This window comes from Anolis carolinensis, chromosome 4 (assembly GCF_035594765.1).
Source record: "Anolis carolinensis isolate JA03-04 chromosome 4, rAnoCar3.1.pri, whole genome shotgun sequence".
NCBI classification, from domain to species: Eukaryota; Metazoa; Chordata; class Lepidosauria; order Squamata; family Dactyloidae; genus Anolis; species Anolis carolinensis.
Genome location: NC_085844.1, coordinates 250,164,451 through 250,191,816, shown reverse-complemented (window position 1 = coordinate 250,191,816; position 27,366 = coordinate 250,164,451). Strand labels below are relative to the sequence as shown.

The following is a 27,366-nucleotide window of genomic DNA, read 5'->3' as shown; positions in this document are numbered from 1 at the left end:
GTGGGATGAAAGCTAGGTTTAAATATTTGGAAGGTGCAGCAGGTTAAACCGCGGAGCTGCTGAACTTGCGGTCCTTAAAGGTCGGTGGTTTGGTTTGAATCCAGGGAGTGGGGTGAGCTCCTGCTGTTAGGCCCAGCTTCTTCCAACCTAGCAGTTTGAAAACATGCAAATGTGAGTAGATCAATAGGTACTACTTCAGCGGGAAGGTAACCGCTCCATGCATCATGCTGGCCACATGACCTAGGAGGTGTCTATGAACAAAGACAGATCTTCGACTTAGAAATGAAGAGGGGCACCAACCCCCAGAATCACACACATGACTAGACTTAATGTGAGGGTAAAACCTATACCTAGGCAAGCTTGTTCTCTGCTGCTCCAGAGACTACAACACTGAGCAATGGTTTCAAATAGGAAGACAAGAGAATTATGTTAGGAAGACATTTCCAACAGTAACAGGTGTTTGGCAGTGGAGATGGAGGGCTTGGACCATGTCTTCTTGCCTGGCAGAAGGGGGTTAGACTGAATGGCCCTTGGTCTTTCCCCACTCTATATATAAACCGATTCCATAGCCCTCAATATGTCATGATGTGGATCTTGGGAAGAAGCATCCCCTTCCACTGAAGGGCCTTCTTACTCCGGATTTCACAAATGCCTCAATGGATGGCTTCCCACAGCATCTCCAAGGAAATGCATTTCGCAGTGGCTCCGGGTGCAAAACCAAACCTCATCCTCTCCCGCTGAGGCAGTCGCAGAGGCAAGACCGTAATAAGCACATGCTCCGCTTTTCAAAATCTTTTTTTTATTTTTTTTCCAATACCACAAGGGACATACAATATCAGGGGTCATCAGAAAGGACTCCCCTAAATCTCCCGCTCCCCCCAAACGCCAGACCGGAATCATCAGTCTGTACACAACAGAGGCCCTGGAGGATGCAGAGCGAGGGGGACCCGACTGTGTGGCCCCCCATCTTTGGTAAGCACCTTTCAGACCTTCGTTGCCTCTAATAAGCGCAATGCATTTTGCCATACTCTCCCTCTCTTTTCCATGTTTCCTACAAAAAAAGCTGCCACTGATTAAGAATACACACTGCTTCCGAGATGAAAACCAGGTTTTCTTATTGAAAAACAACACTTATAGCACTCGAGCAGGGAGGTTTAGCCTGCAGAGGAAAAGAGGTAGGTGGGGTCGAAAGGAAGGGGCAGAGAAAACACAGAGGCCTTGGCTATCCATCTGCTTTTAACACAGACCTTGCTTCCTCCTCGGAAAAATAAACTTACAAGAGCCCCCTACTCACCCACAGCGAGGGATGCAACGCAGCATTTGGGGTAGGATTGCTTTTCAAGTGGGACAAAAGCCAGAATCACAAGGTCCAGGCAAGACCTTCCTTGGAAGCAGGCGCTCATCCCCTCCCACCGTGAAGCAGGAACGCGAGAGGCGGGACAAAACACAGCAGCTCTTACTATGGGGAGCGAGTAGTAACCAACACCACTTTTAATGCAATACTGTTTCTGCCTGAAAAATAAAGGACTTAAAAAAAAGAAAAGAAACAAAAACCAAAAAAAACCAAACCTGTATATGTACATAACATCGATTTACAGAATTGGCCAGTACTGTGTACAACATATAAATACATGATCAAACAGATGCATAGAAGGGTACATATATAGGAGCCAAACATTTCACTTTTTTACACCCAAGAAAACAAAAAAATTAAAATTATATATATATATAATATTTATATATTTATATATACCTTTTACTTCTTTTAAAAAATGACACTGCTTAGAAATTAAGAAGTCATATGCGGCCTCGATACTCACGGAAAGCGGGCTGTATGCCCCTGCCCCACAGATGCCAGGGCAAGCGAGGCACACGCCTTTCCTGCGGCCACCCCTTTCCTGGGCCGAAATCCACAGCCATTCCTCCTGCGCTCCTTCAACCGAAGTTTCACAAAACTGTCCAGACCCAGAGGTGGTCAGGTGAAGGAGACGGCAGGAAGGGGGAACGGAAGACAGAATTCTGCAAGTCAGCCTTTCAACGGAGACAGGGCTTGCTCTTTTCCAGGAAAGCCCTCCCTGCCTTTCCAAAAGGCTCCATTTGTGGAACAAGGTGCCCCCCACCCCAGGAAGCTATTCAAACCGGCAAAACATTCCAGTTTCCTCAAACATCAGACTGTCCCCACATCCAACTCCAGCCCAAAGACCAAAACATACATCGTGAAAACTTTCCCTCTATTATGACCAGAATGATAATTTTGTGTACAAGTTCAAGGTTTGCTTGTTTCCAAAGCCGACACTCTTTAAATATACAGCTTTCCTACTCCCGGGGCGGCAAATTCATCATCTTACCACAAGGCACAGCACACACAGCTTGGAGGGGCCGATGCAGTCGTCGTGGCAGAACGCCCCGCAGCCCTTGCACATGATCATGGCTTTCAGGCTGCACGAACACTTGAGGGAAATCTCTTCCACGCGGCTGCCGTCGACAAACATCTGCGCCGAGCGGGAAGCGGCGAAGTTGGCTTTGGGGCCCAGTGCTGTCATGCTCCCCATAAGACTCCTGGGGAACACGGGGGCGGCAGAGGTGTAGCTGAGGCTGGGGGCGTTCAGCTGCAGCTTCGACAGCTTCCCATAAAAGGACTGCTTGATGTTGAGTTGCGAAGGGATGGAGGAGGGCTCCAAGGGCTGAGCGAGGCCCTTGCCAGGCTCCCTGGGCAACCGGAAGAAGGACAAGTCCCGCGCCAGGGGAAGAGCCTGCAGCTGCTCCATCATCAGTTCAGTCTCTTTCCTCTTTTCGCCGTTCCGCTTGGCAGGACCGGGACCTGGCGGGACTCGCTTGTTCTCCACTCCTCCGCTGCCGGCCGCACGAAGACGTGGCTTGGTGGGCCAATCCTCCCGCGCCAGCACTACGCTATCTTCCGGCACAGCATTCTTGGCCGGTGCAGACACCGACTTGCTGTGCGACAGCATGCTCAGCATGGGGAAGGCCTCCCGCATTTGGGGATGCTGGGCTCTTGGAGCAGCGCCACAAGGGAAGCCAGGGCCAAAAACCTTCTTACCGCCTGTTCCCTGGCTCTTGGAAACAGAATCACCACTTGGCTGTGCAGGACCCAAAGAAGTCACACAGGAAGAGAGTGGGGTGGCAGGAGCTGCCTTCATTTCTTCTGGGTTTCTGCCAGAAAGATCAGTAGGGGAGCCTTTGGGCTCCTTTGAAGCACCAGAAGAAAGGGTTCCCTTTCGGAGGTCCAAGGCGTCGTCATCAGGCTTCCAGGGAACACGCACAGCTCTGACAGATTGGGAATTGGGGTTCAACTCTGAGGTTTCTTCCTCCAAGCCCTTTGGCTCTTTCTTCAAATGTATAGGGACGGGAGAGGACTGCTTCGTGGAAGAGTCCCTCAAACAATTATACATATCATATCCGTTTCTGACTCTGCCGTTCGCATCCACACCTTTGTCCCGAGAGGTATTTCGGGAATGGCGGTTGCTGCTCTTGTTCCCCACTGCCGAGAGCTTGTCTGGAGAGGACACAGGCTTTGCCCCCCGGCTGATGCTGCAAGAGCCAGGAAGAACCGCCTGCAGAGGGAGGCTCCCCCTGAGCAACTGGACCACCAGAGGGTTGCTGGCTTCTATGGACAGAGGCCTGGAGGCCGCCCGCAATGTCTTTTCTGGCTTCTTCAAATCAAGACAGACACTTGGTTGGTGGTCTTCCTGGGGAAGAGAAGGCTGTGGTTTCCAGCCTTGTGGCAAGCAGATGCGTGTGGTTCCCACTTGAGAAGGCAAGTTATCAATGTGCGTAGAAGTCTCAGTTTTCATAGAACATTCAGATTTGAGCACCAGGTGGCCCCTGCCAGGAGCAGCCCTGTCCTCTGCCGCATCATCTGCATTGTCATCTGTCAACTCAGCTTCCAGGTCGGATGCTGTCTCTGTTGTCTCACTGAGCCCACTCCTGGTTTCCTCATCACTGAGGAAGGGGTTTGTGCCCACCACTGCTTCTGCCGGCTGATCATCTGTCTCTGTTCTTGTCTCTAGTGATGCCTCCCAAGTGAGAAGGCAGCTCTTGAGGGCAAACCTTTCCTGCGGTGGATCTGAATCTTCAGTGTGCGCTTTGGGCTTCCATAAAGGAGCTTCGCCTGTGTCACAGCTGGGTGGCTCACTTGGCCTTTCTCTGCTGTGCCACTGGGATATGTGGAACGGTTGGGCCAAATCTTCTGCTCCAGGAGTGCTAGTGTTCTCTGGAAGGGAGAAATGTTCCTGCCTGCAGGAGCCGAATGCCTCCAATGTTTTTTCTTCGCTGCTCTCCAAGGCCAAACCTGTGGCATAACTGGAGATGTGGGAGGTTCCCTTCACAGTAGAGGTGTTGCAGTTCAGAGTTACAGGCGTAGCACCATCCTCCTCTTCTACAACATTTGTGTCTCCAAGGAGATTGACAGGAGAGTCCTCCTGCCAAGAATGGCTCATCTGATTGTTTGAAGGTAGCTCTCTTTCTGCCTGCAAAACAGCACCAAGGGCCTGCCCACTACTGATTTCCTCCAGAGGCTCCGATCTGCCTGCTGGCACTTTCCTCAGAGAGCAGTCAAGGGTTGGCTCGGTCCTGGTGCCATCAAAGGGGCTGCCCATGGATGCTTCTGAAAGTTGGGCAGCATCTTCACAGCCAAGCGACGTAAGGTCTGCAGCCACTCTGAACACTCGCTCGCCTTCAACTGCAGCAAACGAGGCCTCGCCCTCGCAGGTAGGGGAACTCGGCTTGGCCGGCTCAAAGGCAGGCTGCCCTTCTAGCTGGGAAGGCGGCAGTAACTGTGCTCGCTGTAGATCGGGCACACACTTCCCACGAGTTCTCTTCGGCCGCCAGCGCCCAGGGCGGCGGCCGGTCTGCCGGACCCTCCTCCGGCGGCGACGGCGGCGGCTGTTGTGACCACCACCACTGTCGCCCCCGCCGCCCCCGCCTTCGTCTGTGCCCCGCTGGCCCCCTCCCGGCCCACCCCCGCCCCCAATGGCAGTGGCGGCGGCAGGGGCGGCGGGAGGAGCAGCAGCCTCTCGCTGGAGACGGCCTTGCAGAGCACAGGCCTTAAAGTCAGCAGTGGCTGGGGGCCCACTTCGGTCCTGGCCGGAGGGCTCTGGATTGGGGATAATCCGAGGACATATCTGGTAGGCTGGCTGACCTTTAACCACCCAGGGTGGTTTGATACGGGAAAGTTGAATCTGAAAAAGAAACAAACGAGAACAATTAAAGAACAGTCCCACATAAGATGCTGAGGGCCTGTGGAGCAACAGGTCCCTTCAGATCTCTGCATCAGAACTAATATGCTTTACATATGGTAAATAAATAAAACTATGACGTGTTTTTAAAACTGACCAGGGAACAGGAACACTGCTATCATGGGTTGCTCTGAGTTTTCCAGGCTGTATGGCCATGTTCCAGAAGTATTCTCTCCTGGTGTTTTACCCAAATCTATGGCAGGCATTCTCAGAGGTTATCAGGTATACTGGAAACTAGGCCAGTGAGGTTTATATATCTGTAGAAGGTCCAGGTGGGAGAAAGAACTCTTGTCTGTTGGAGGCAAGTGTGAATGTTGCAATTAATCACCCTTAATAGCACTGAATAGCCTTGCAGCTTCAAAGCCTGGCTGCTTCCTGCCTGGGGGAATCCTGGCCCTGATTGTTTCCTATCTGCAATTCCCCTGTTTTCAGAGTGCTGTTCTTTATTTACTGTTCTTATTTTAGAGGTTTTTTTTAATACTGGTAGCCAGATTTTGCTCATTTTCATTGTTTCCCCTTTTTGCTGGAAGACCAGCTAACACCTTCCAACAAAGGATTCCACTCAGGCAAGAATCAGCCAGGCTTTGAAGCTGCGAGGCTTTTCAATGCTAATCAAGGTGATTAATTGCAACATTCATACTTGCCTCCAACAAACAAGAGTTCTTTCTCCCATCCTGGACATTATTTTGCAGATATATATACCTCACTGACCTAGTTTCCAATATACCCCACAACCTCTGAGGATTGTGAGGTGTATGCCTACCATAGATGCTATAGATGTGGGCGAAACATCAGGAGAGAATGTTTCTGGAATATGGCCATACAGCCCAGAAAACTCACAGCAACTCAGTGATTCTGGATATGAATGCCTTGGACAACACATATTACAATCACGCCTTCCTCAATCAAGTCTAGCTTTAGGAAAACTCCAAACATTGCTGGTCCCTTCCTCAGCAAACAATAACCACTAAATTACGATGAGAGGAGGGGATGGCTGTTTTTCCTTAATGTACTGCATTTTATTTCCTTTAATAACTCCAAGAAGAGACATGGGAAATGCCTCTGGAGTGTGGAATGCTGAAAGAAAATATTCCTCTACCTCTACAGAGTCCAAAGGTGCCAGGCCCTAATATAACACAAGCACCCACACTCCACTCCACAACTTCTCCTTTAATCTGGACTGAATGCAGCTAACTGGTCCCTTCCTCAGGCCACACTGGGAAGCCCCCTAGCCATGCATTAAGGGGGCAGCGGCATGGGACCAGTAGTCATGGGCCCGGTTACAATCTTATCCATTTAATTTGTGTTTTCGTACCATTTTGTTCATTCAGAAGACATGAAATGGTACACCCCCCTCTGGTACAGAAATATCAGTGAAACGAAAGTAAAGTGGGAACGGTAATGTTTTGGTAGGCTGATTTAATGCTGAAAATAAATAAATAAATAATTTTTGGCGCTCAGCTGCAGGCCCTGGGGTTTCGCCGCCAATGGAACGAAAATATTTGTTTTGTCGGACCTGGGACGAAAAAACTCATTTGGAAAGGCACCCATTTTTGGGAGAGGTGCTCAAAGACAAAAATGGGGCCTTCCGAATAAAACAAAGAGGAACAGATAGTGACTCTATACAAATGCACAAGACTAGGAGCCAGCCTCTCCCTTACCCGGATGGGTGGGACTTTGGGTTCCTCTTTGGTGGGCTGTGGCTTTTCTGGGTGAACACTTTCAATTGTGTTACGAAAGGACTGACGGTCTTCAAGCCGGGGCTTCTTCTCGGGGAAGGAGGGAGAGGCCGCCTGCTCAAAGCACTTCCTCTTCTGCTCCTTGGACTCCTGCTCTTGGGCCTCTTGGGGCAGGATGGGGATTCGCTCCGCTGTGGCAGCTGCCGCCGTTGCTGGTGGTGCTGCCACCGCCACCAGATTTTCTGCTTTGCTTGGAACCCTGGTTGCCTCGGGTGCACTCTCCCTCTCCGGAGACACTTGCCTCTTCTCAGGCGGGTCCACCTCTGGCTTGGTATCTCTACTGCTATCAGTGGGCTCAGGCTCCACGGGCGGCAATGCCTCGGAGGCCTCTTTGGCTTGCTTGGGCTCTTGCAGCTTGTACAGATTCCTCCGTGAACGGCATCGCAAGGGGCGCTTCTTGAAATGCCCATCGCGCTGGCGGGTGACAGGGCCACGCTGCACCCGGACGGGCTCTGCTTCCTCAGGAGCTGGGGCGCTCTTCTTTTCCACCTCATTGGGTACAGAGTTTTGAGGCTGAGGGTCCTCTCTGGTCAAGCCCAGCCTGTTGGTTAACAATGCAATACGGTTAGCAAACAGGAAGCCCTCATTCTTATGATAGCAACAATGACTTACCAAGAACAGAACTAGATGGACCAAGGCCTGGCTGCTGACTGACATCCTTTCTGAGTCAGTTGGCAAAAGCAATTTGTTCTATAGCAGGCATGGGCAAACCTTGGCCCTCCCTCCAGGTGTTTTGGACTTTAACTTCCACCAAACCAAATCTAAAGTTGACCAAAAACTGATTTATAACCCTTTTGGTACTAAAGTTGGAGAGTGGTCCCTGGCAAAGTGGTTCCTGATCAAAAAAAGGTTGGGAAGCCCTAGTATAAGGGGATGCAGTCAGCCAAATAGCCTAGACCAGAACTGACTAGCTTCAGCTGGTCCAAAGAGCTATAGCCAGGTTGCCGCTTTTCAGTTTCACAAGGGACCCATGTCCCTCATTCCAGCAAATATGGAGGCTGATTGCTCAGCATTGCTCCCTTGTTTGCTGACCGTTATAACCTTCCCAGAAGCTTTATAAGCACAATCCTCGTGCCAGAAGAATGGCAGGAAACAAAGAAATAAGGAAGGTAGGAAAGTACAGACAGAGCCCTTATTGCTCTTCCTCTGGCTCACGCAAGAGAAAATGAAGTAGACCCCATCGCTCCCACCTGACAACTGCGGAAAGCCTGGGCCATAAGCTAGAACATTTTACTTGCATTTGCAGGGTACACTGAGCTGGATGAAAGTTTCAGAACGTTTATACATTTCCAAAGAGATTTTTAAAAACTAAAGTAGGTGGTAAATGCTTGCCAAATCATATCATTCCCTTTAACACTAATTGATCAAAATATCAGAGCAGAAAGCAGGTTTGCTTCAAACGACACCAGCCCTTTCCTCACAATAAATAAGGTGCTTGAAGGCTATTTTGTTTTTAAAAAGAAGTTAAAACATGGCGGTACAAAGGGGGCTGAGTCTTCTTAAGGGGAGTTAAACCCCACAGCCCCCTAAGGTTAGATTACTGAAAACACATGAGATGCTACTTAATAGGCAGGCGGACTTACTTTTGCCCATAGTAGTCCTCAAAGAACTTCTCCTTCCACTGTTCTGTTTTCTTCTCCTTCTCCATTTCCTGTCTTATGCGAACCTGCATTTCATGAGTGAACTCCCCTGTAAAGGAACCAACAACCTGAAGCCTTCCAAATACAGGAGGAAGCTGGTGTTAAGAGCCCTGACTCAATGGGATTCATATAAAGGGCATGCATGGAATAGGACAGACATCTGAATTGCCAGGTTCCGTCCAGTGTCAGGAGGATCTCAACAGGCCTTTTGATGCCCAAGGATTTCTGTTCTTTTTTTAAAAAGTAGGCTTTGCATTTTACCTACACTCTTCCATTCTATTTACAATGAATATTACTTTTTAAGCTCATTTACTTTAAAAAGAAAATATATACGCAAGCCCCCAGAGCAGCTGTTTTGAATCTGTGCCCCTGAGATTCATAAAGGTTTGCAGAAGGACAGGTATATACTGATCAGCTTCCCCAGAAGAGAACTGACCCATGGCAACCTATTGCCCAGTGACTGTGAAGTATAACTGCAGAAGAGAATTAGGAGCAAAGTCAGGCAGGGGCTTAGCTTGGAGAATCCTTTGCAACAGATAGTGCCAAGCTGGAGTATAATAATTACCTGAAAAAAGAACATTACAGTGACTCTTTCTCCTTGGCTTTCCCAAGTCAGATAATAAACCAGAGCTTTCTAAACATTGCATATTAGCAACATGCTATTTAGACATGCATCATTTTGTGACACAGCAATTCAGTGTTACTGACAAACTGGAGGTTAAACCAAAACCCCTTAAAAGCAATACAGACACATACTTAAGCTGCAGTGAAGATTTGTATAGGAACACAACATATCTCATGAAAATCTTTAATTTTAATTTTAAAAATATATGATGCATTGCTTCTTTCACATAAACTGAGAGGTTTTGTTTGTGCAACGCACATATGCAACGGACACACTGACTAACGTGTTGCAACACACAGTTTAGAAAGCTCTGCACTAAACCACAGTCACAAGAATTTTCTTTTAGCCAAATCTCCCACTAATATATATATATATATATATATATATTGCACTCAAGGTGGCTAACAATAACTTTATTGAAAACTATCACAAGATACTAATATCTGTGGATCAAAAGGTGAAACAACAAGGAAACATGCAGACCACTGCAAAGGCACAAGAGAATCTGTGATCAAAAGGGCTGCGTGCTATATACTAACTCACAGATCCAATCCAAGAAAAATACCAAGCCCACTGACTAATGCAGAGGTGGACAATTTCAGTGGCACCAGTAACCAAATCTTAGTAATGCTTCTTTAAAATCAGATGTTCACTTCTAGTTTTAAACTCCTTCCCTGCAAAAATACTGAAGCAAGGCTGCACGTTGCCAGGTGCAACAAATCATGTTTTTGAGGCTCTTTTTGGAAGTTAGAGGATCCTAGAATCAAACATGAATGTGGGCCACCTGTGAACTATGCTTTGAGGCTTTTTTGGACCCATTCCAATCTGGATTTTGGAAAAGGTATGGTACTGAGGAATCCTTGGTTGCTCTGACTGACTGTCTACTTCAGGGGAAAGAAGTCATGCTGCTAAGACAGAATGAAACCATGGTAAAATTATGGAAACTGAATACATGAGCACAGCTAAGCAATAGGTAATGGAGCTGAATGATTTACCAGACATGGATATACAATGCAAATCTAGTTTTGTTTGACCTAAAAGAATACTCTCTGGCTGATTACAGACAGATCAGGCGTGGGCAAACTTTGGCCCTCCCTCCAGGTGTTTTGGATTTCAACTTTCACAATTCCTAACAGCTGGTAGAACACCTGGAGGGAGGGCCAAAGTTTTGTCCACACCTGAGATAGATTATGACAATAAAGTCCCTTAAAATTCAAGAGGAGGCAAAACAGATTGCAAGAGAGTCTGCTACAGTACTGCAGGTACATCACACACACACACCAAAAGCCCCACCAAGAAGTGTTGCACCTACCATCAGCCAGCCTCTCTCTCCAGCTCTGAGCAGCAAGTGCAAAGAACTCATTGTTCAAGGCACTTCCACTCAGCCGCATCAGTCCATCTGTCCCAGGCTGAAAGGAAACAAACCATAGTCAGTAAAAAACAAAGTGTGCACACTGGCTCTGGTTTGGAAATGAAGAATGGGCTTGTGGGCATCCATACCTGTCTGTCCACTTCAGGGAGGAGGAGGAGGAGCTGCTGCTGGAAGTGGAGGGGCAGCGCGTTGAAGGTCCTGCAGTTAATCAGCGCTCGGAGGTTGGTGTTGACGAGAATGGAGCCAGGCGTCTCAAAGTCGATATCGTCCCCCCTGTTCCTCTTCATTTGTCCTGGAATGATCAAAGAATCCCATAAAACCAGAAACAAGGTGCCAACAGCATTCAAAGACACATACACACCCTTTTCCATTTCACAGGGCTGCAGCACAGAAAGGACTATCTGACAAGGTTTCTAAAGCTCAGTGTGGCCCGTACTCAACTGCAGAGTGCGCCTATCCTGTCTAGCACAAGTCTGCCCATGCAAAGCAGGTGGACATAGCACTGAACAAAACATGCAGAATAATCACGAGTGCCTAAACCTACACCTGTTGATAAATTCTACAAGTTAGCTGGCATTCCCCCCCGCCCCCCCGAGAGAAATAAGGTGAGAGAAATAAGGTTGAACACTGCGAAAGCCATCCACTGCATGACTATCAGCTTCTTCCCACTAGACTCAAATCAAGAAAGGTTTCATGAGAACCACTCCTCTTGATGTTCCTCCAGCAACAGCAAGAGTATCCCTCTGGGCAGCTAAACCAGGCAATCCCAACTGGATGGCCCCCCATGAGGGTCTTCCTTCCTCCAGGGGCAAACCAAGAATTGGCAACTTGGAAGTCCCTAAACAGACTCAGAAGTGGAGTGGGCAGATCAAAAAACAACCTGGCAAGATGGCACTACCTGGAGGAATCCTCCACCTTGTGTGACTGTGGAGCAGAACAAACAACTTTGCATATGTATGCTTGCCCACAATGTCCTGCCTCATGTATGCAGGAGGAGTTGTTTAAAGCTACAGACAATGCAGTCGCTGTTGTCCGCTTTTAGTCTAAAACTATTTAGCTGCTTGTGATTCCTTTATTTCATCACTTTTAAACTTTTATTATGCAATGCTTTTGACACAAAATAAATAAATAAGCACATTAAGAACTATCTGACAAGGTTTCTAAAGCTCAGTGACAGAAAGGCCAAACAGACACAGAGAGGGACCAATTCTGCTTTCAAACTGCCTAAAGATGAGATGCGGGAGCCTATGAAAAGCAACCATCACCTAAACACCAACAACATCACTACAGATACACCCAGGCTCCTTTGCCTGCCCCAGGAGGGAAAGATGTGCTCAAGTGCCACTGGTAATCCCCAAAGAGGTGCTGAGCTCCATGCACACACACAGAGCCCCCTGACTGGCACTGGATGTAGCCCTCGGAGCCAAAATGGTTGGCATCTCTGCCTTGAATACTTTGGGAGTCAGTGACCTGAAGGACTGGCCAGGATCCACATGAGCCTGCTTAAGCTTTAAGCTTAGCTCCAAGGTTCTGCTCTCTGGTCTATTAATGACAGCTTAAGACAGGGCTGTTTCTGCTATGAGCCTATAACTTTGAGATCCCCTCCAACGGCATGTAGCCTCTTCTATGCTAGCCTTCTGGAGATTTAATATAATCTGTTCCAAATTACAGATTTAATTGCTATTATGCATTATAGACTGGAATTAGTTATGGCTAACTTCAGCCTTATTGACTGTGTGGATCTAGTCCACAGCTGGATCCAAGGTACCCTGTAATACACTTTGTGGGGTCTTTCAGCCTGAAAAGGGTTAAACACTATTAAAATGATAATGAACGTGATGGTGTGACATTCTATCATTCCCCTGCACACAATCTATTATGGAAGTCTATTTCCTTACAGGACTATGGGAGAAAATCAAACTATTGACTTTATATTTACCCCACTCCTCTCTTTACAGAAGAGCAACCGGCAGCACAGAAAGTCCTCACCTCTTAACAGTTACAAAAACTTAAAATAAGCTAAAGATGAATCTGTTTATTCAATCTATGCATCCAAAGCATGCATGGGCAAACTTTGGCCCACCTGGTGTTTTGGACTTCAACTGCCACAATTCCTAACAGCCTACCAGCTGTTAGGAATTGTGGGAGTTGAAGTCCAAAACACCGGGAGGGCCAAGGTTTTCCCTTGCCTGATTGAAAGCCTCTCCTGTCTTGCAGGATCGCTAGGTCAGGAGAGGAAGGCTGATGCTCCTCCACTGGGAGGTTTTCAAAGGGGCAGCATAGCACAAATCAACACTTGTGACCTGTGAGAAGAGAAATCGGACAGAGCTTAAGAACAGGGTGCTCTTTATAAAGGCCATAAATGCCATCCTCCTGAAAGAGGGAAAGTCCAAAGAGGGACCTTGTGCCATGGATACTTGCCGCCTGAGGGTTTCCTGAATCCTCGGAAGAGCTGAGGAGGGTCCCGGGCAATTTCTGTCCTGCTGCGCCCTGCAGTGCTGCAAAGAGCCGAAGAACTGCCACTGCTGCTCTCTCCCACAACATGTTTCCCTGGGAACCCTGCAAGAAACACAAATGGATGAGGAAGACCCCACAGGACCATTGCCAGAAGCTCCCCACATTCTCCTTCTTCAAACTAAAGTATCTCTAAAGTAAAGTAAACTAAAGTAAACATGGTATGCCTGAGATGCTGGCTGAAATTCTGGTGTTATTATATTCAGTTTGCGCAGCTTATTCTGAGAACCAAAGGCTGGGCTTTTGCAGAGGAGGGGAGCAACAGGCAAGAGTGTCTGCCAAGGAAACCCCATTATGGCCTCTCTTCCTCTGCCCCATAACAATGCTATATAATACCTGCCTCCCTATAGTGGGTTTTTTCTTGCCTTTCTGTCATGTTTAAATGAGGTATGAAACACTGATCTGTCAGATTTTTGGTTAGTTCTTTTAGAAATCTAGAAAACCAGAGCACTATTGCAGCTGTTATTTGGGGTGACATAGCAGTTCCTGTAATTTCTGTTTTGGGGAGAGGGAGGCATGTCATTTCAGAATGGAAACTCCTGGAATAGCACACACTGCAAAGCTATTTTAAAGTGTGTATGTGTAAGTGAGTGTGTATGAGAGAGAGAGCATTAAAGCACTTTATTCTTTGATGGCAATATTGTAATTCTTCAATTCTAAAACATACCTTTCCCCCTGTATAAACATCTCTAAAATGGGGTGCGTCTTAGAATCACTGGTGTATCTTATGTATTTTTGTTGCTGATACTGAAATTAGGGTGTGTTGTACAATTAATGGCATCTTACAATTGAATAAATATGGTAGTTTAGAGCTCAGTGGCATTTACAAGCGATATCCCTCAGTAAATCTTTCAAGAATACATAAAAGAGAGAGCAAGCTGCTCAAAATTTTCCCTAGAATTAAATATGTTTAAGTGGGGATTTGAAGAAGTAAACTTCCCAAGACAAGACCGGAGAAACCAGGTCTTTGTTCCACTTGCTGATTTTTTGCTGTTGTTTGCCAAGAGCTGTGTTACATGGCATCAAAGATAAGATCCAAGAACAAGGGAGTAACTTTATTTTAAAACACCTTTTCCAAGAAGCCACATTATGTTAAAGCACAACATTTAAAAACAACAACAGAACAGCAAAGTATTTAAGAGAACTGAATGACTTAGTAAGTACCAAAGAAATTTCTATTGATGCTGCTCTAGTTGGAACTAGATAGGCCTAGGGCAGGAAAGGCAATGTGCACTGATCGGTCAATACAGAAAGCGGGAGAGGAGTCTTGCTCACCTGATGAAGTTTCCATATGAGCACCATTTACTTTCAGAGGAGTCAGAACTACACGAGGAAGCATCACGCCTGCCTTTTTCTTCTGTTTGCTTGCCTGCATTTAAGAAAAGACTGAATGAGAACATTGGAAGGACAATGTCAATGTAATCTATGAGAATACAGAGCCTAGCTCCTTGGCAAAAGGCTTCAACATCCTTCACTTAGCAAACTCATTCTCAACCTCAGATGCCAGCTCAGCAGTAAAGACAACCAGTGCTGCTTAAAAAGGCACTTCTTGTATTAGTGCTGGTTCCCAACAGGGAATATACTTCTCAAAGTTTCCAAGAAAGAAAGAAAGAAAGAAAGAAAGAAAGAAAGAAAGAAAGAAAGAAAGAAAGAAAGAAAGAAAGAAAGAATTAAAGGAAATTGGCATAATTATGTTGCAGTTTCCTGGTACAATGGGAAAAACAGTAATTCCTCATCCCTCACATCAAATAGAGAAAAACTTGGTGCCGCTTAGAGCACATGGACCAGTTTTCTAAGAATATGCCTATCCAAATTCTTGCTGAAAACCTCAAGGACAGAGGTTGCCAAATATATTTTCCAACTGTTAACGTGATCATCATAATTCAAACAGGAGGATTGCTGCTTTTATGGACCCCTTTGTGGAAGCTACTTGATATAGTTTGGAGAATTCTGGTTAGTTCCAGGAATGACTTGTGTTCCTCACTCCCACATTTTGCTCCCTGCTGTGAAGAGCTACACAGTCAGCTGAATAAATGTGATTCCAATCTGCTTATCTCTGCCCAATCAAACTTCCTTGAGCCCCCAAGTCTACCCGAAACTCTGCTTAAGGACTCAACTTTATAGACACAGTGATACAGCTGTTCCCTTCATTTCCTCTGGTCGCTGCTAAGGCCACCATTAATGTTTTAATTTCTTCTTTTATTCAAACGAAAATTGACCCTTCACTAGTACCATCAGAACTATTTAGAAAATAAATAGTTGTGAAAGTGAGAGCGAAAGCCACTGCCTCATTTCTGATCCAGCCTCACATGCCATGCTGTTCTCCTGCTCCTGGCCAGGCTGCCTACCTGTGCTGCTACTCTATGGCTCTCCCGCAGGATAGGCCCAGTCTTGCTCTGAGTCTCCGTGGAACAGGAGGCATTTGAGGAAGTTTCATCTAGAGATACTGGGAAGGGAAAACCATGCCATTAGCATCCATGAAAGAAACAAGCAGCTGAAGATCTGGGCAGGGAGACACTTACCATCATTGTCGCCGCTTACGGTGCTGGCAGCTTCATTGGAACCGCTGCTGTCGGCATCGTCTGCTTCTTCTCCTTCAGGGGCAGACAGGCTGCGAGACCATTGCACCGCATCCTTCTAGAAGAACCAAGCAGAATTCTAGTGCTTTCACCCCCTTGTGAGCCAAAGCACATGGCTATTACAGAATCAGGGGAACCCCAATGTCTTGGTGTTTAGCTTATATGAAAAACAACAAATGCAAAGTGCTCAAACATGTCAAGATAGGCCTTCTGAAGAAAAGATATACTACATTATATTCTCTGATTATCATGCAAGACAAATGGTAAGTTCAGATACATTCGCTATACAGAGTCTATCAGCACAAAGGCTGTAGTACAAGAAATTCTAGACCCCAGATGCAGCCGTGTGCCAGATACTACGCTCATCTAATATTCAACAGCCAGCTATACCTTCATCCAATCCTGGTCCAAAGAAGAGCAATCTGGTCTTACCTTGAGAGTGAACAGGCTGATGCGTCCAGGCAGCTTGTAAAAAAGGCCATCGCAGCTCCTTGAATTGGAGTGCAGCATAGCATTCAGGCAGGCCAGAGGAGATGTGCCACTAAAGGGAGAAACAGGCGTAACTCCATCTGTGTGCTCAAACATTGCTCTATCATCACTGGAAAAAAATGTTGCAAACTCTGGTACTCTTCATCACAACTGACACAGCGAGGCTGTCAACAAGCTTTCAAACTGACTTGGTGTGATAAAGGCCAAGACAAACATTTGAATATACAAAGGAATCTTGTAGCATCTCTGAGATTAATGGAGAAAAAAGTTTGCACGATACGCTATTCAATCTACTTCACCAGATGCATGGAATGGAACCTTTCCAGATGTTTATACCAAGGGGGATGCGATAGGGAACACATTTGCATATGTTAAAGAAGATTAAGATGTTTTCAATTTCCCCTGTTTTAGTGAACTGGCAAATACACCTGCTGCACAAGTAATTCTCATGTAGTTTTGACTGTTGACATTTTCTTTTGTGTCAGGAGCAACTTGAGAAACTGCAAGTTGCTTCTGGTGTGAAAGAATTGGCCATCTGCAAGGATGTTGCCCAGGGGATGCCTGGATGTTTTACCATCCTGTGGAAGGCTTCTCTCATGTCCCCACATGGGAAGCTGGAACTGACAGGCGGGAGCTCACCCCACTCCCCGGATTTGAACCACTGAACTTTCAGTCAGCAGTCCTGCCAGCACAAGGGTTTAACCCACTGCGCCACCGGGGGTTCCAATTGTTGACATAGGAGGGCTGACAGCTCAGTTCGTAACTCCTCTCTGTGCCTGTTATTAGGAAAAGATAATGCTCTGTAGGCTCCACCCATGGGAAACGTCACTGCACTGTACAACTGTGTTCTTTGGGTTTTCTGAAACTTGTGGCAAAAACTCCCAAGCCACACCCTTTCTTCCATGTCCTTCTATACCACTGTGTCTGGAGGGTGGAAGGAAACTCTGTAATAAAATAAAAATAGGCATAGGAATTTCCCTGAAGCACGTTTTCAGTCTTGGATATAAAATCCCCAAGATGTTTTACATTTCAAACAGGAAGTAAGGCTTTAAAAAACCCACATGTTTCTACCTTCAATAACGTTTGTTTGCTGGAGCATTTTTTTTTCAAGAATTCCTTTGACTACCACTAAGGTAATCCAAGCTATGAAGTGTAACAATCCTACCTGCATCTTTTACTAGTTATAGGAAACTCATCTCCTGTCTAAATCCAAAAGGAATGCTGAAGGGAGACTGCAGAAGATTCACGTCTCATAGATGATTCATGACCACCAGCCGCACAGACGCCAGTGTTTCATGAGGAAGAATCCAATATCCAAACAGACCCTGAAAGCCTCTCACTGACTCTTTATTATTTAGATAAAAATTACACAGGTTAAACAAACAAAAACAAACCAGAATACTATTTTGAATAGTAGAGAAACAACAATCTGTTGCTCTCCAGTTTGTATATTTCTGTAACTAAAGCACCTGGAACAATGTTACTACTGACAATTAAAAGTAAAATGATAAACCTAGAAAGACTCCATTACTAAAACAAACTGTGTTTTGCTTGCAGAGCTATTCTGCTAAATAAGCAAAACCTGAACATTTCAAGAGCTTTTTGAATATGGACAGGAGCCGTCTGGTAGACAATGATTGCTTGGTATTTCCAAAGCGCTTTGACACCAGGAAGACTCCCAAATAAAACTCAGCAGTCAAGAGATGAGATGAGAAATTCAGTTATGAATGGGAAAACCAGATAATGTAGAGGAAACAGAAAGGGAAAATAAGAGTGCGGTATTAGTGGTGGGCGGTGGGTCTATTTTCAGACCAGTGCTTTTAAACCTATTCATAAGGGAGTTGCAAGGTGGCCATGTTTGCCAATGACCACTACTCTGCTGGAGATAGCCTAGGCATGATTCCTGTATAATCTTGTGGTACATCCACATTGAGGAATTAATGCAGTTTGACAGAACTTCAATGGCTACACAATCCCGGTGTTGTAGTTTTACAAGTTCTTCAGCCTTTTTGGCTAAAGAGTTCAGGTGCATCACTAAACTACAATCCCCAAGATTCTATAGTGTGGAGCCTAGGCAGTTAAAGTGGCGTCAAACTGCATTAATTCTACAGTATGGATGTTCCCCTAACAAGATTGGAGAGCAGAAAGCGTCAGAAAATGGCAATCGAGACTATCAGCACGCTTATAGCAGAAGATTTGGCTTAGAAAAAAAACCCCAGAAAGACACAGAATGGGGTATGCCTGCCTTGACAGCAGTACATGTAAAAATGATAATGGAGTCCTCTCGGACAAGTTAAACATGAGACAACAGTGTCATGAGGCAGCTAAAAAAAGCCAAACGAATCTTAGACTGCATAAATTTATTTATTTTGAGCATTTATATCCTGCCCTTCTCACCTCTAAGGGGGGACTCAGAGTGGCCTTACAATTAGCAATCATTAGATGCTGGAGTCTAGTGTCTAGATCCAGGGAAGTCATGCTCCCCCTCTCTTCTATTCTGCCTTGGTCAGACCACACCTGGAATCACACTGTGTCCAATTCTGGTCACCACAATCGAAGGGAGATGTTTACAAGCCAGATTGTGTTCAGAGCAGGGCGACTCAAATGATCAAGGGTCTGGAGAACAAGCCCTATGAGGAGCAGCTGAAAGAACTGGGCATGTTTAGCTTGCAAAAGAGAAGGCAGAGAGGGGACATGATGAGGGCCTTGGATCAAGATGTGAGGGGAAGTCATAGGGAGGAGGGAGCAAGTTTGTTTTCTGCTGCCCTGGAGACTAGGATGCAATGGAACAATGGCTTCAAACTATACAAAAGGAGATTCCACCTGAACATTAGGAAAAACTTCCTCACTGAAAGCACTGTTCAGCAGTGGAACTCTCTGCCCCAGAGTGTGGAGGCTCCTTTTATGGAGGCTTTTAAACAGAGGCTGGATGGCCATTTGTCAGAGGTGCTTTGAATGTGATTTTCCGGCTTCTTGGCAGAATGGGGTTGGACTGGATGGCCCACGAGGTCTCTTCCAGCTCTAGGATTCTATGATTCTATCTTTGGGGCATATGAATTTGCTCATGATGTGGGAAAAGTAGGCAAAGCTTTTCTCCTCCCCCTGTAATACAAATATCTATGGTTTACTACCAATGGTTGGGGAGATTACTGTTATATAAATGTAGTATATCACCACAAAGTGCAGACAAGTGTGAGGTGGGGATGGAAACTCAGCATACAGGGGTTGCACTCGGAGAGCAAAGGGATGCTCTCTCAAGAAAATGAGGAGGTGCAACCCACCCCAGGAAGTCCAGCCATTCCTTGCTGTGGAAATGAAAGTACTTCGCCATAAAAGGGCACGATTAAAACAGTCTAATGTAGGCATGGGCAAAGTTTGGCCATGCCTGTTTAGAGTCTTTTTTGCCAGGTGGAGAAGGATTAGAGAAAAAGGAGGAAAAGCAGGATGGAGGCTTGCATTTGGACACATTTAAAGGTGGTGATATGAGTAAACATTGTCAATGCATACCTGGTTTGGCTGGAGACTATTCTTTATACATAACAGTATTGTTTTACAATATTTTTTATTTGCCTACTGAATTTATTTTGTGACTTTGTACTTCAGAAAGTAAACGAGGAGGAGAACAGCGAACCTCTAGGCTACCATTTCAGAGTTATTAAATGTAGGAGAACCTGCTCAGCACTCGACGTGTAAGTCGATGGCCAAACTGGTAAAAAAAAATTGAACATTAAAAACAGTCCTTGAAGTAAGTTTTTTGAAGAAGTGCTACTCTTATTCAGAAAGTCATTTACCTTCTGTGCACATGAAGTCGTTCCATAGCAAGGCCGGTTACATTTGGGGGAGGAAACAGCCCATGAAAAGAAATGGGAAAACAGAATGAAATTAACACAAAATGAAGTGTTCAGATGGCAGATGTTGATGAAACAGGGGCTAGTTTGTTTGTGCTATCTTACTTTTGAAACAAAAAGCAAACAATTTTTGCTGACTTGCATATAACTCTCTACAGTTCGCCAAGCTAAATTCAGTAGGATTGACAGATGTATCTAGTCTACGCTTACACACACACACACACACACACACACACACACACACACACTTTTATTTCTATCTCCGTTAACATGTCACTAAATGTAGGAACACATTCTGAACATTTCTTCAGAATCTTAAATTAACCTATGCCAAGACACAGCCACAGAGAGTACCTCTTTGGTGGCTTCAATGCTCTTTGGCTTTTCTACATTTTGTTGTGTTACCACCTGGAACCAAAATAGATTTTACTGCCATTCTTACTATCTCAGGTATATAAGGTAACTCACCCCCGAGAAGTTGCAAAACACTGTATTCTTACTGTAGTAGAAACAAAAAGAAACTAACCTTTGCAGCATGCAAAAATATTATCTTTATTGAGACATGCCTAAACCTGCTCTTATGTAACCTATTGCTTCCAGAAATCACATGAATAGCTGAATAGGGACCACCTGGATGCAATTCTCATGCTACATGATCTCAGATCAAATGCATCTGTTTCTAGAAGGTCCCAGGGTTTGATGTAAAGCATATCTATGCAAGCAGCATCACAAAGAGCTACCAAAGTAAATCTGTAGAGAAGCACCAATAGGGTTCTGCTATAAAAATATCCCAGACTATGAATGCAGGATCCAAATGTGCAAAGCTGAGTGAGAATTATCTCAAATATTCACAGCTGTAATTGCTGTCAAAAAGTGCCTGTCGAATATTGACTTGTGGAAGGATATTAAACACTTCCTATTGACTTAATTATACCTACCAGCTTGTTTTTGTTCGTTTGTCTTTTGCAGTGTAGAGTATCTCATGCACACAAAGTGGCAGCGATGCCAAATGACATTCCAGGTTAACACAGAGAAAGTAGAAAAGTCAAAGGACGGGGACTTCAATGCTTTCCCGATGCATCCTAAGTCAGGGGCAGGGGCTGCCACTATGGTTTGATCCTCTACCTAAAAGAGGCTTTAAAAACATGACATATCTAACATTCCTGCATGCAACCCTCTGCAAGACTGGGCTCTTAGAGCTACAGGGGTCCAACAAATTATAGCTTCCTCTATTTTTGGTCCCTGAGGAAACGGCTACATCCCAAGTCGTTTGACATTTGCAGGGACCTCGGAGCACAAACAGTTGCTTCCAAATTAGGATGTGGAAGCAGGTAGAATCACTGTCAAGACAGTCTCCCCCAGTACTTCAGCTCTTCCCTTTTGTGTGGCATTAAAAAAAATCGGGGTGACTTTGCACCAAAGTTTAAAGCTGGAAACACAACTGCATGCCTTCTCATCTTCATGTTACTTGCAACAAGAAAATTCAAGAGGAGATGCTGGTTGCCCAGGGAAGAACTATTTGCAGTTAGTTCCAAACTGCCTGGATAACACAGCTGCTCAAAGTGCAGTCCGCTGGGTGCAGGTGAACTGCAACTCCCAGCATTTCTTAGTCTCAGCAGTATTGCAAAGTGCTGATGGGAAATGCCTACCCTTTGCTTTAGGACAAAATTCAACATCATCAATACTGTTAAGTGAGATAACACTTATAACAGATAACACTGTTATGCGGGAAATAAATTAGGCTATTCCATAATCTCCAGGGAATTGAGCAGGAGCAGGAGGTGAATGAGGAAAACAATGGCCCTATAATATGTAAAACACCACGATATAACATAACAATTTACAATAGAACAATGGTTGACAAAACCTAAAACATTCTAGCTGAAACACCTGAAATTTATGACAATTTTAGATCAAGGAGTTAAATGCCTATGGCATGATGTTATATCAGTTTCACCTGTTTTGGACATGCCATTCACCCTTTCTCAATAGGGGAAGTTACAGGAGGAACTTCTGTGTTTGGAAAATGAAAAAAATGCACTTGCAAAGTCAGTCTCCACAACATATGGGACAAACCAGTACTAGCACCTTGCAAACATGCTTCTCCATAAAAAGGGCGTGCTAGTAGTTGGCAATTGGCATGTTAAAGGAAAACACCAGGACTCCAAATAACAACACAGTTCCCTGTCTATGAGATTCAGGAAATCCTCTGGCTGAAGGTAAAGGACCACAAAAAGACACTTCCAAACTAAAGACAAAGGAAGAAGTGGTCTGGGAAAACAAGGACACTGCTTTCATTCCACCTCATGCTTTGATCCTGACAGGAAAAGCGCAACTGACCTCATTTCTTTTAGGCCTTCTGTTTCTATGACCTGCAGGATCTGTTTTGGGGTCATGGGTCCATCTGAGTGGTTTTCCAGCACCTGAAAATAGAAAAAGAACATCTCAGGCTGAGCACAGAAACTGAAGTCCAATATATTCAACCAGAAAGTGAAAGAGCTACCAGTTTTGAAGCTCAAAAACAAGACTCCATGCCCAGGGCCACATCTGCTCAAAATGGAAAGCAAAGCATTCTAAAGTACCAAGCATAAAGACATGCAGGGGAAACTTAGGAGTAGATCCCAAGTCACTGAAAAACACCATCCAACAGTTACATTAAAGAATGGCACAGAATTTACATGGGTCAAAGGCTCTAGATGGGAAGAGGTTTTATGTAGAGGGGCGCCTTAACAGAAGTTTGTGTTGTATGCTTATATTTGTAGTTATGGTTGTAAATGGTTTTCTCTTGTTTGAAGGATATATGCCAATATCAAATATTACATCACATAACAAATATAACATTTCTTTAATTTTTAATCAGTCATATCTTTTTTATCCTTTTTTGAGGCTATACAATTGTCAATACTTCCTATAGAAACAATCAATCACAAAAGCAAAAAAACCAAAGTGCTCTTCCAACAGGCACCCGCCAATCCTTCTACAAGGCCAGAAATACAGATTAATGGTGTAACATTAGAAAATGTTGACCATTTCCGCTACCTTGGCAGCCACCTCTCCACAAGAGTCAACATTGACACTGAAATACAACACTGCCTGAGCTCTGCGAGTGCAGAATTTTTCAGAATAAAGCAGAAAGTGTTTGAGGATTGGGACATCAGTAGAGATACCAAGGTGCTCATTTATAAAGCCATTGTCCTCCCAAACCTGCTATATGCCTGTGAAACGTGGACGGTCTACAGACATCATACTCAACTCCTGGAGCGATTCCTTCAGCATTGCCTCCGAAAAATCCTGCAAATCTCTTGGGAAGACAGGCGGACAAATGTCAGCGTGCTGGAAGAAGCAAAGACCACCAGCACTGAAGCAATGCTCCTATGCTATCAACTCCGCTGGACTGGCCACGTTGTCCGAATGCCCAATCACCGTCTCCCAAAGCAGTGACTCTACTCCCAACTCAAGAATGGAAAACAGAATGTTGGTGGGCAGGAAAAGAGATTTAAATATGGGCTTAAAGCCAACCTTAAAAACTGTGGCACAAACCCTGAGAACTGGGAAACCCTGGCCCTTGCGCGCACTAACTGGAGGTCGGCGGTGACCAGCAGTGCTGCTGAGGTTGAAGAGGCACGAGTGGAGGGCTTAAGGGAGAAATGGGTCAGGAAGAAGGCGGGTCAAGCCAACCCTGACTGGGACCACCTTCCACCCGGAAACCAATGTCCTCACTGCGAGATAACATGCAGATCAAGAATAGGTCTCTTCAGCCACCTATGGACACATCCCCAAGACACCAGAATGGGAGGACTATCATCCTCGGCCTACGAGGGATCGCCTAAGTAAGTAATAGAAACAATCAATCACAAATGACATTGACGAGCTACCTTTTTGGGGATCCAAGATCACTTGCTTTCCAAACACCCAGTAACACAGTTTGCCAACAGGGCCTCAACAAAGAAGCAAAGGAAAAACACAACCCCTTCCTAGTGCAGTCACTTGAGTTTTGCAAATAGCCTATCTTCAGTTCTGCTCTACTTATCTAGTAGGCAAGGCCCCTGGAAACAGAATCGAATGGTGCTTCCATCCCATTTGAGAAGCGAGGCACACTCAAATTTCATTAGACATTCATTCTTATTGTAAAACATTCACTGTAATTAAGTGAATATACTCTTTAAAGCCCTGCACGGTTTGGGTCTAGATTCCCTACAGGATGGCCTTCTCCCATACAATCCGTAGACCCTGAAGTCCTCTGAAATTTCTGTTTATTCCAAGCAGCCAGAACCGACTGGCGACAGAGGACCCCTTTTTCATTGGCCCCAAAATAAAACAACTGTGGAGGGACCAGCCAAGGGAAGAGACCTCATAGCTAGACTAGCTGCCAGAATTCAACAACCCACTGAAGACCTCTCTTCTGGCAGTCATGTCCAGTCAATTCTAACTTGTGAATTTTAATGTGTTGTAGAGAAGGCTTTCATGGCCGGGATCACAGGGTTGTTGCATGTTTTCCGGGCTGTATGGCCATGTTCCAGAAGTACTCTCTCCTGACGTTTCGCCCACATCTATGGATGCCTGCCATGGATGTGGGCGAAATGTCAGGAGAGAATACTTCTGGAACATGGCCATACAGTCCGGAAAACATACAACAACCTTGAGAATTTTAACTCGCAGCGGAATTTTAACTATATTTCAACTGTGTATACTTGTATGTATTTTAATAATGTTTTGTTTTATCTCACTACTTTAACCATGTTGTACTCCGCCTTAAGCCACAAGGAGAGATGGGTTATAATAAAATAATAATAATAATAAAACTTTATTTATACCCCGCCACCATCTCCCCAACGGGGACTCAGGGCGGCTTACATGGGGCCATGCACAAAACCATACAATATGACAAAATATAAAACAATATATCATAACACAATTTAACAATACAATAAATAATAACATACATTACAATCCAAAATTCAGAAAAAGCAATAAAAACCAGGGCAGGTTCTATGCATGAATTGGAGCCTGAAGTGAGGCAGAAGAGCACTGTCTGGAGTAAGGTAAAACAGGCAACAAGCACCACGTAACCACCATGTGATGTGCACGGGGCCCCACCAAGTTCTTTGAGGTCTTTAATGCCCCTTTCTGATCAGCAGCTGCTGAAGAGGATGAGAGAGCAGCGGAAGGCAAGGGTTGGGCTTCCGGTGGTCATACAATAGTAGATCCAGCCCTAATACTCTTGGGAAAGGGGTGGCAAGAAACTGGCTGGCTAGAAGCAGGCTGTTCTTCTCACTTTTCACCAAGGAAGGATTGTGATATGCCAGAGAGGGGAGACAGAAAGAGGGAGAAAGGTGCCATTGGGTTCTGTGAGAAATATGTCTAGGTAGACATGCATCGGAAGAGATTGGATGCATGGACAGGCTGCACTGTAGTCCCATGAGACCTTGTATTCTGTTTATGAACCCCGACCCATGATGCATGCCTGAATTTCTCACTTTCCCGCAGTTCACAAAATGGTCTCAAAATTTCAAGAATAATTTGGGGCTCTGGTTCTAGAAAACTTGCTCAATATGCAAAGGGGTGGAGATAGGTGGCCTTGCAGGTGCCTCCTAATTATACCCCATCATTTCTGACCAGGATGGCTGTGGCAGATGGAAGACAAGAGTCCAATGAGATCTGAAGGACCTTCACCATTGAGGATGGAACACTACAGATGTGATAAACTAGGAACCTTAGTCAAGATAGTGTGAGAAAGAGTGACATTCTGATAGCATTAGACTCAAACCATTCATAAAAATGATGCAGGGCAGGTCACTCTCCCATTTCTAAATTGTCACTGACTTCTAAGCATGAATACATTTGTATGACCATGTTTTTAATTTTAAAATAATTGTGGGTTGCAGGAAAACTCTGAACCCTTACTCTGTGTAAAGTTAATAGATTTAACTATTAATATTTAAAATCTACTAATCAAAACAGAAAAGCGTAATTTATTTGCCTGGAATGTTGAGGAGTTGAGCTAATTGTAAATAGATAAATAAATCACCACCACCCCAGTATTTATTTATTTATTTACAGTATTTATATTCCGCCCTTCTCACCCCGATGGGGACTCAGGGTGGATCACATTATGTACATATAGGGCAAACATTCAATGCCCATAAACATATCAAACAGAGACCGAGACAGACAGATGCAGAGGCAATTTAACCTCCTGAGGGGATGTTCGATTCTGGCCACAGGGGGGAGCAGCTGCTTCATCATCCACTCTGATGGCACTTCCTCGTTCCAGGTCGTAAATTAGTTAAACTTGCCTCCCCACTTTTATAAGTGGTACCTTATTTCCTACTTGATAGATGCAACTATCTTTCGGGTTGCTAGGTCAGCAACGAGCAGGGGCTATTTTTTATTTTTAATTGACGGGTGCTCACCCCGCCACGGGCTGGCCTCGAACTCATGACCTCATGGTCAGAGTGATTTATTGCAGCTGCTCAACAGCCTGCGCCAGAGCCCGGCCCCTAAAAATCAGCCCAACATTCCTAATAAATCAAATCCCAATGAATTCTGAAATCAGAACATCTCCAGATAAAAAGCACCCAGAAAATCCACATAACCAATTCCCAGGCATCCGATACTGCAGTTGCTTACAAGCAAGCAGAATAATAGGCAGATGACAAAAACAAGATGCCACTAGTAACAGTTAAATCTCACAATACCGTTTACTATTTGGCTTTTAAAATATATTTCTTAAATGTTATAATTTATGAACAACTCTATTGCTCCTGACATTTTGAGTGTTACCATGAAGACATTGGGAGATAGGGTCACTTTAGAGCAAACTTGGGCCCTCTGGGTGAAATTCCTAACAGCCTCAGGCCCTTTCCTGAGTTGTAGTCCAAAACACCCAGAGGGCCCAAGTTTGCATATGCCTGGGTTATCCAGTCTGATCCTATTCTGCCATGCACAAATGCCCAGTTGAAGCAGTTCCAAATGATAGCCATACACTTTTGGTGAAATGTCTCTATCAGAGAAAAAGACTCAGAGACAGGAGCATAATCCATTACCAAAATGCTCTTACCATCAGGAAATTTTCCCTAAGGTTTAAATGGAATCTCGTTTCCTGGAGAATGAATTCACTGCTCCTAGGCTCTGGAGCAAATATTTAAACATGGCCACCACGCCCCCCTTCCCCTTCTCTTCTCCAAGCTAAACATATCCAGTTCCTTAAGCCACTCCTCACAGGGATTCATGGTTTCCAGGCCTTTGATTCTTTTGACCACCGTTCTCTGGACATGCCCAGAATTAAACACAATATCAGCTTTG

The 27,366-nt window shown here is 45.1% G+C and overlaps 1 protein-coding gene across 2 annotated transcripts in view; it reads right to left on the bottom strand.

The window, feature by feature from the left end:
* Nucleotides 1-777: 777 nt before the first annotated feature.
* The window catches only part of asxl1 (ASXL transcriptional regulator 1), a 41,939-nt gene continuing 15,350 nt past the window's right edge, over nucleotides 778-27,366 (bottom strand). Inside the window, exons 2-12 of one of the 2 annotated variants that reach the window (XM_008120860.3) lie at nucleotides 22,402-22,484; nucleotides 16,157-16,265; nucleotides 15,668-15,782; nucleotides 15,494-15,591; nucleotides 14,421-14,514; nucleotides 13,053-13,190; nucleotides 10,760-10,923; nucleotides 10,572-10,668; nucleotides 8,578-8,683; nucleotides 6,917-7,535; nucleotides 778-5,198 (exon numbers count right to left, since the gene is read on the bottom strand). In XM_008120860.3, the coding sequence (XP_008119067.1) occupies nucleotides 2,340-5,198; nucleotides 6,917-7,535; nucleotides 8,578-8,683; nucleotides 10,572-10,668; nucleotides 10,760-10,923; nucleotides 13,053-13,190; nucleotides 14,421-14,514; nucleotides 15,494-15,591; nucleotides 15,668-15,782; nucleotides 16,157-16,265; nucleotides 22,402-22,484 (4,482 nt within the window). In that variant the 3' untranslated portion in view covers nucleotides 778-2,339. Of the gene's footprint in view, nucleotides 5,199-6,916; nucleotides 7,536-8,577; nucleotides 8,684-10,571; nucleotides 10,669-10,759; nucleotides 10,924-13,052; nucleotides 13,191-14,420; nucleotides 14,515-15,493; nucleotides 15,592-15,667; nucleotides 15,783-16,156; nucleotides 16,266-20,004; nucleotides 22,376-22,401; nucleotides 22,485-27,366 lie in introns of those variants that run through there. The other variant, XM_062979172.1, reaches the window with a different exon arrangement.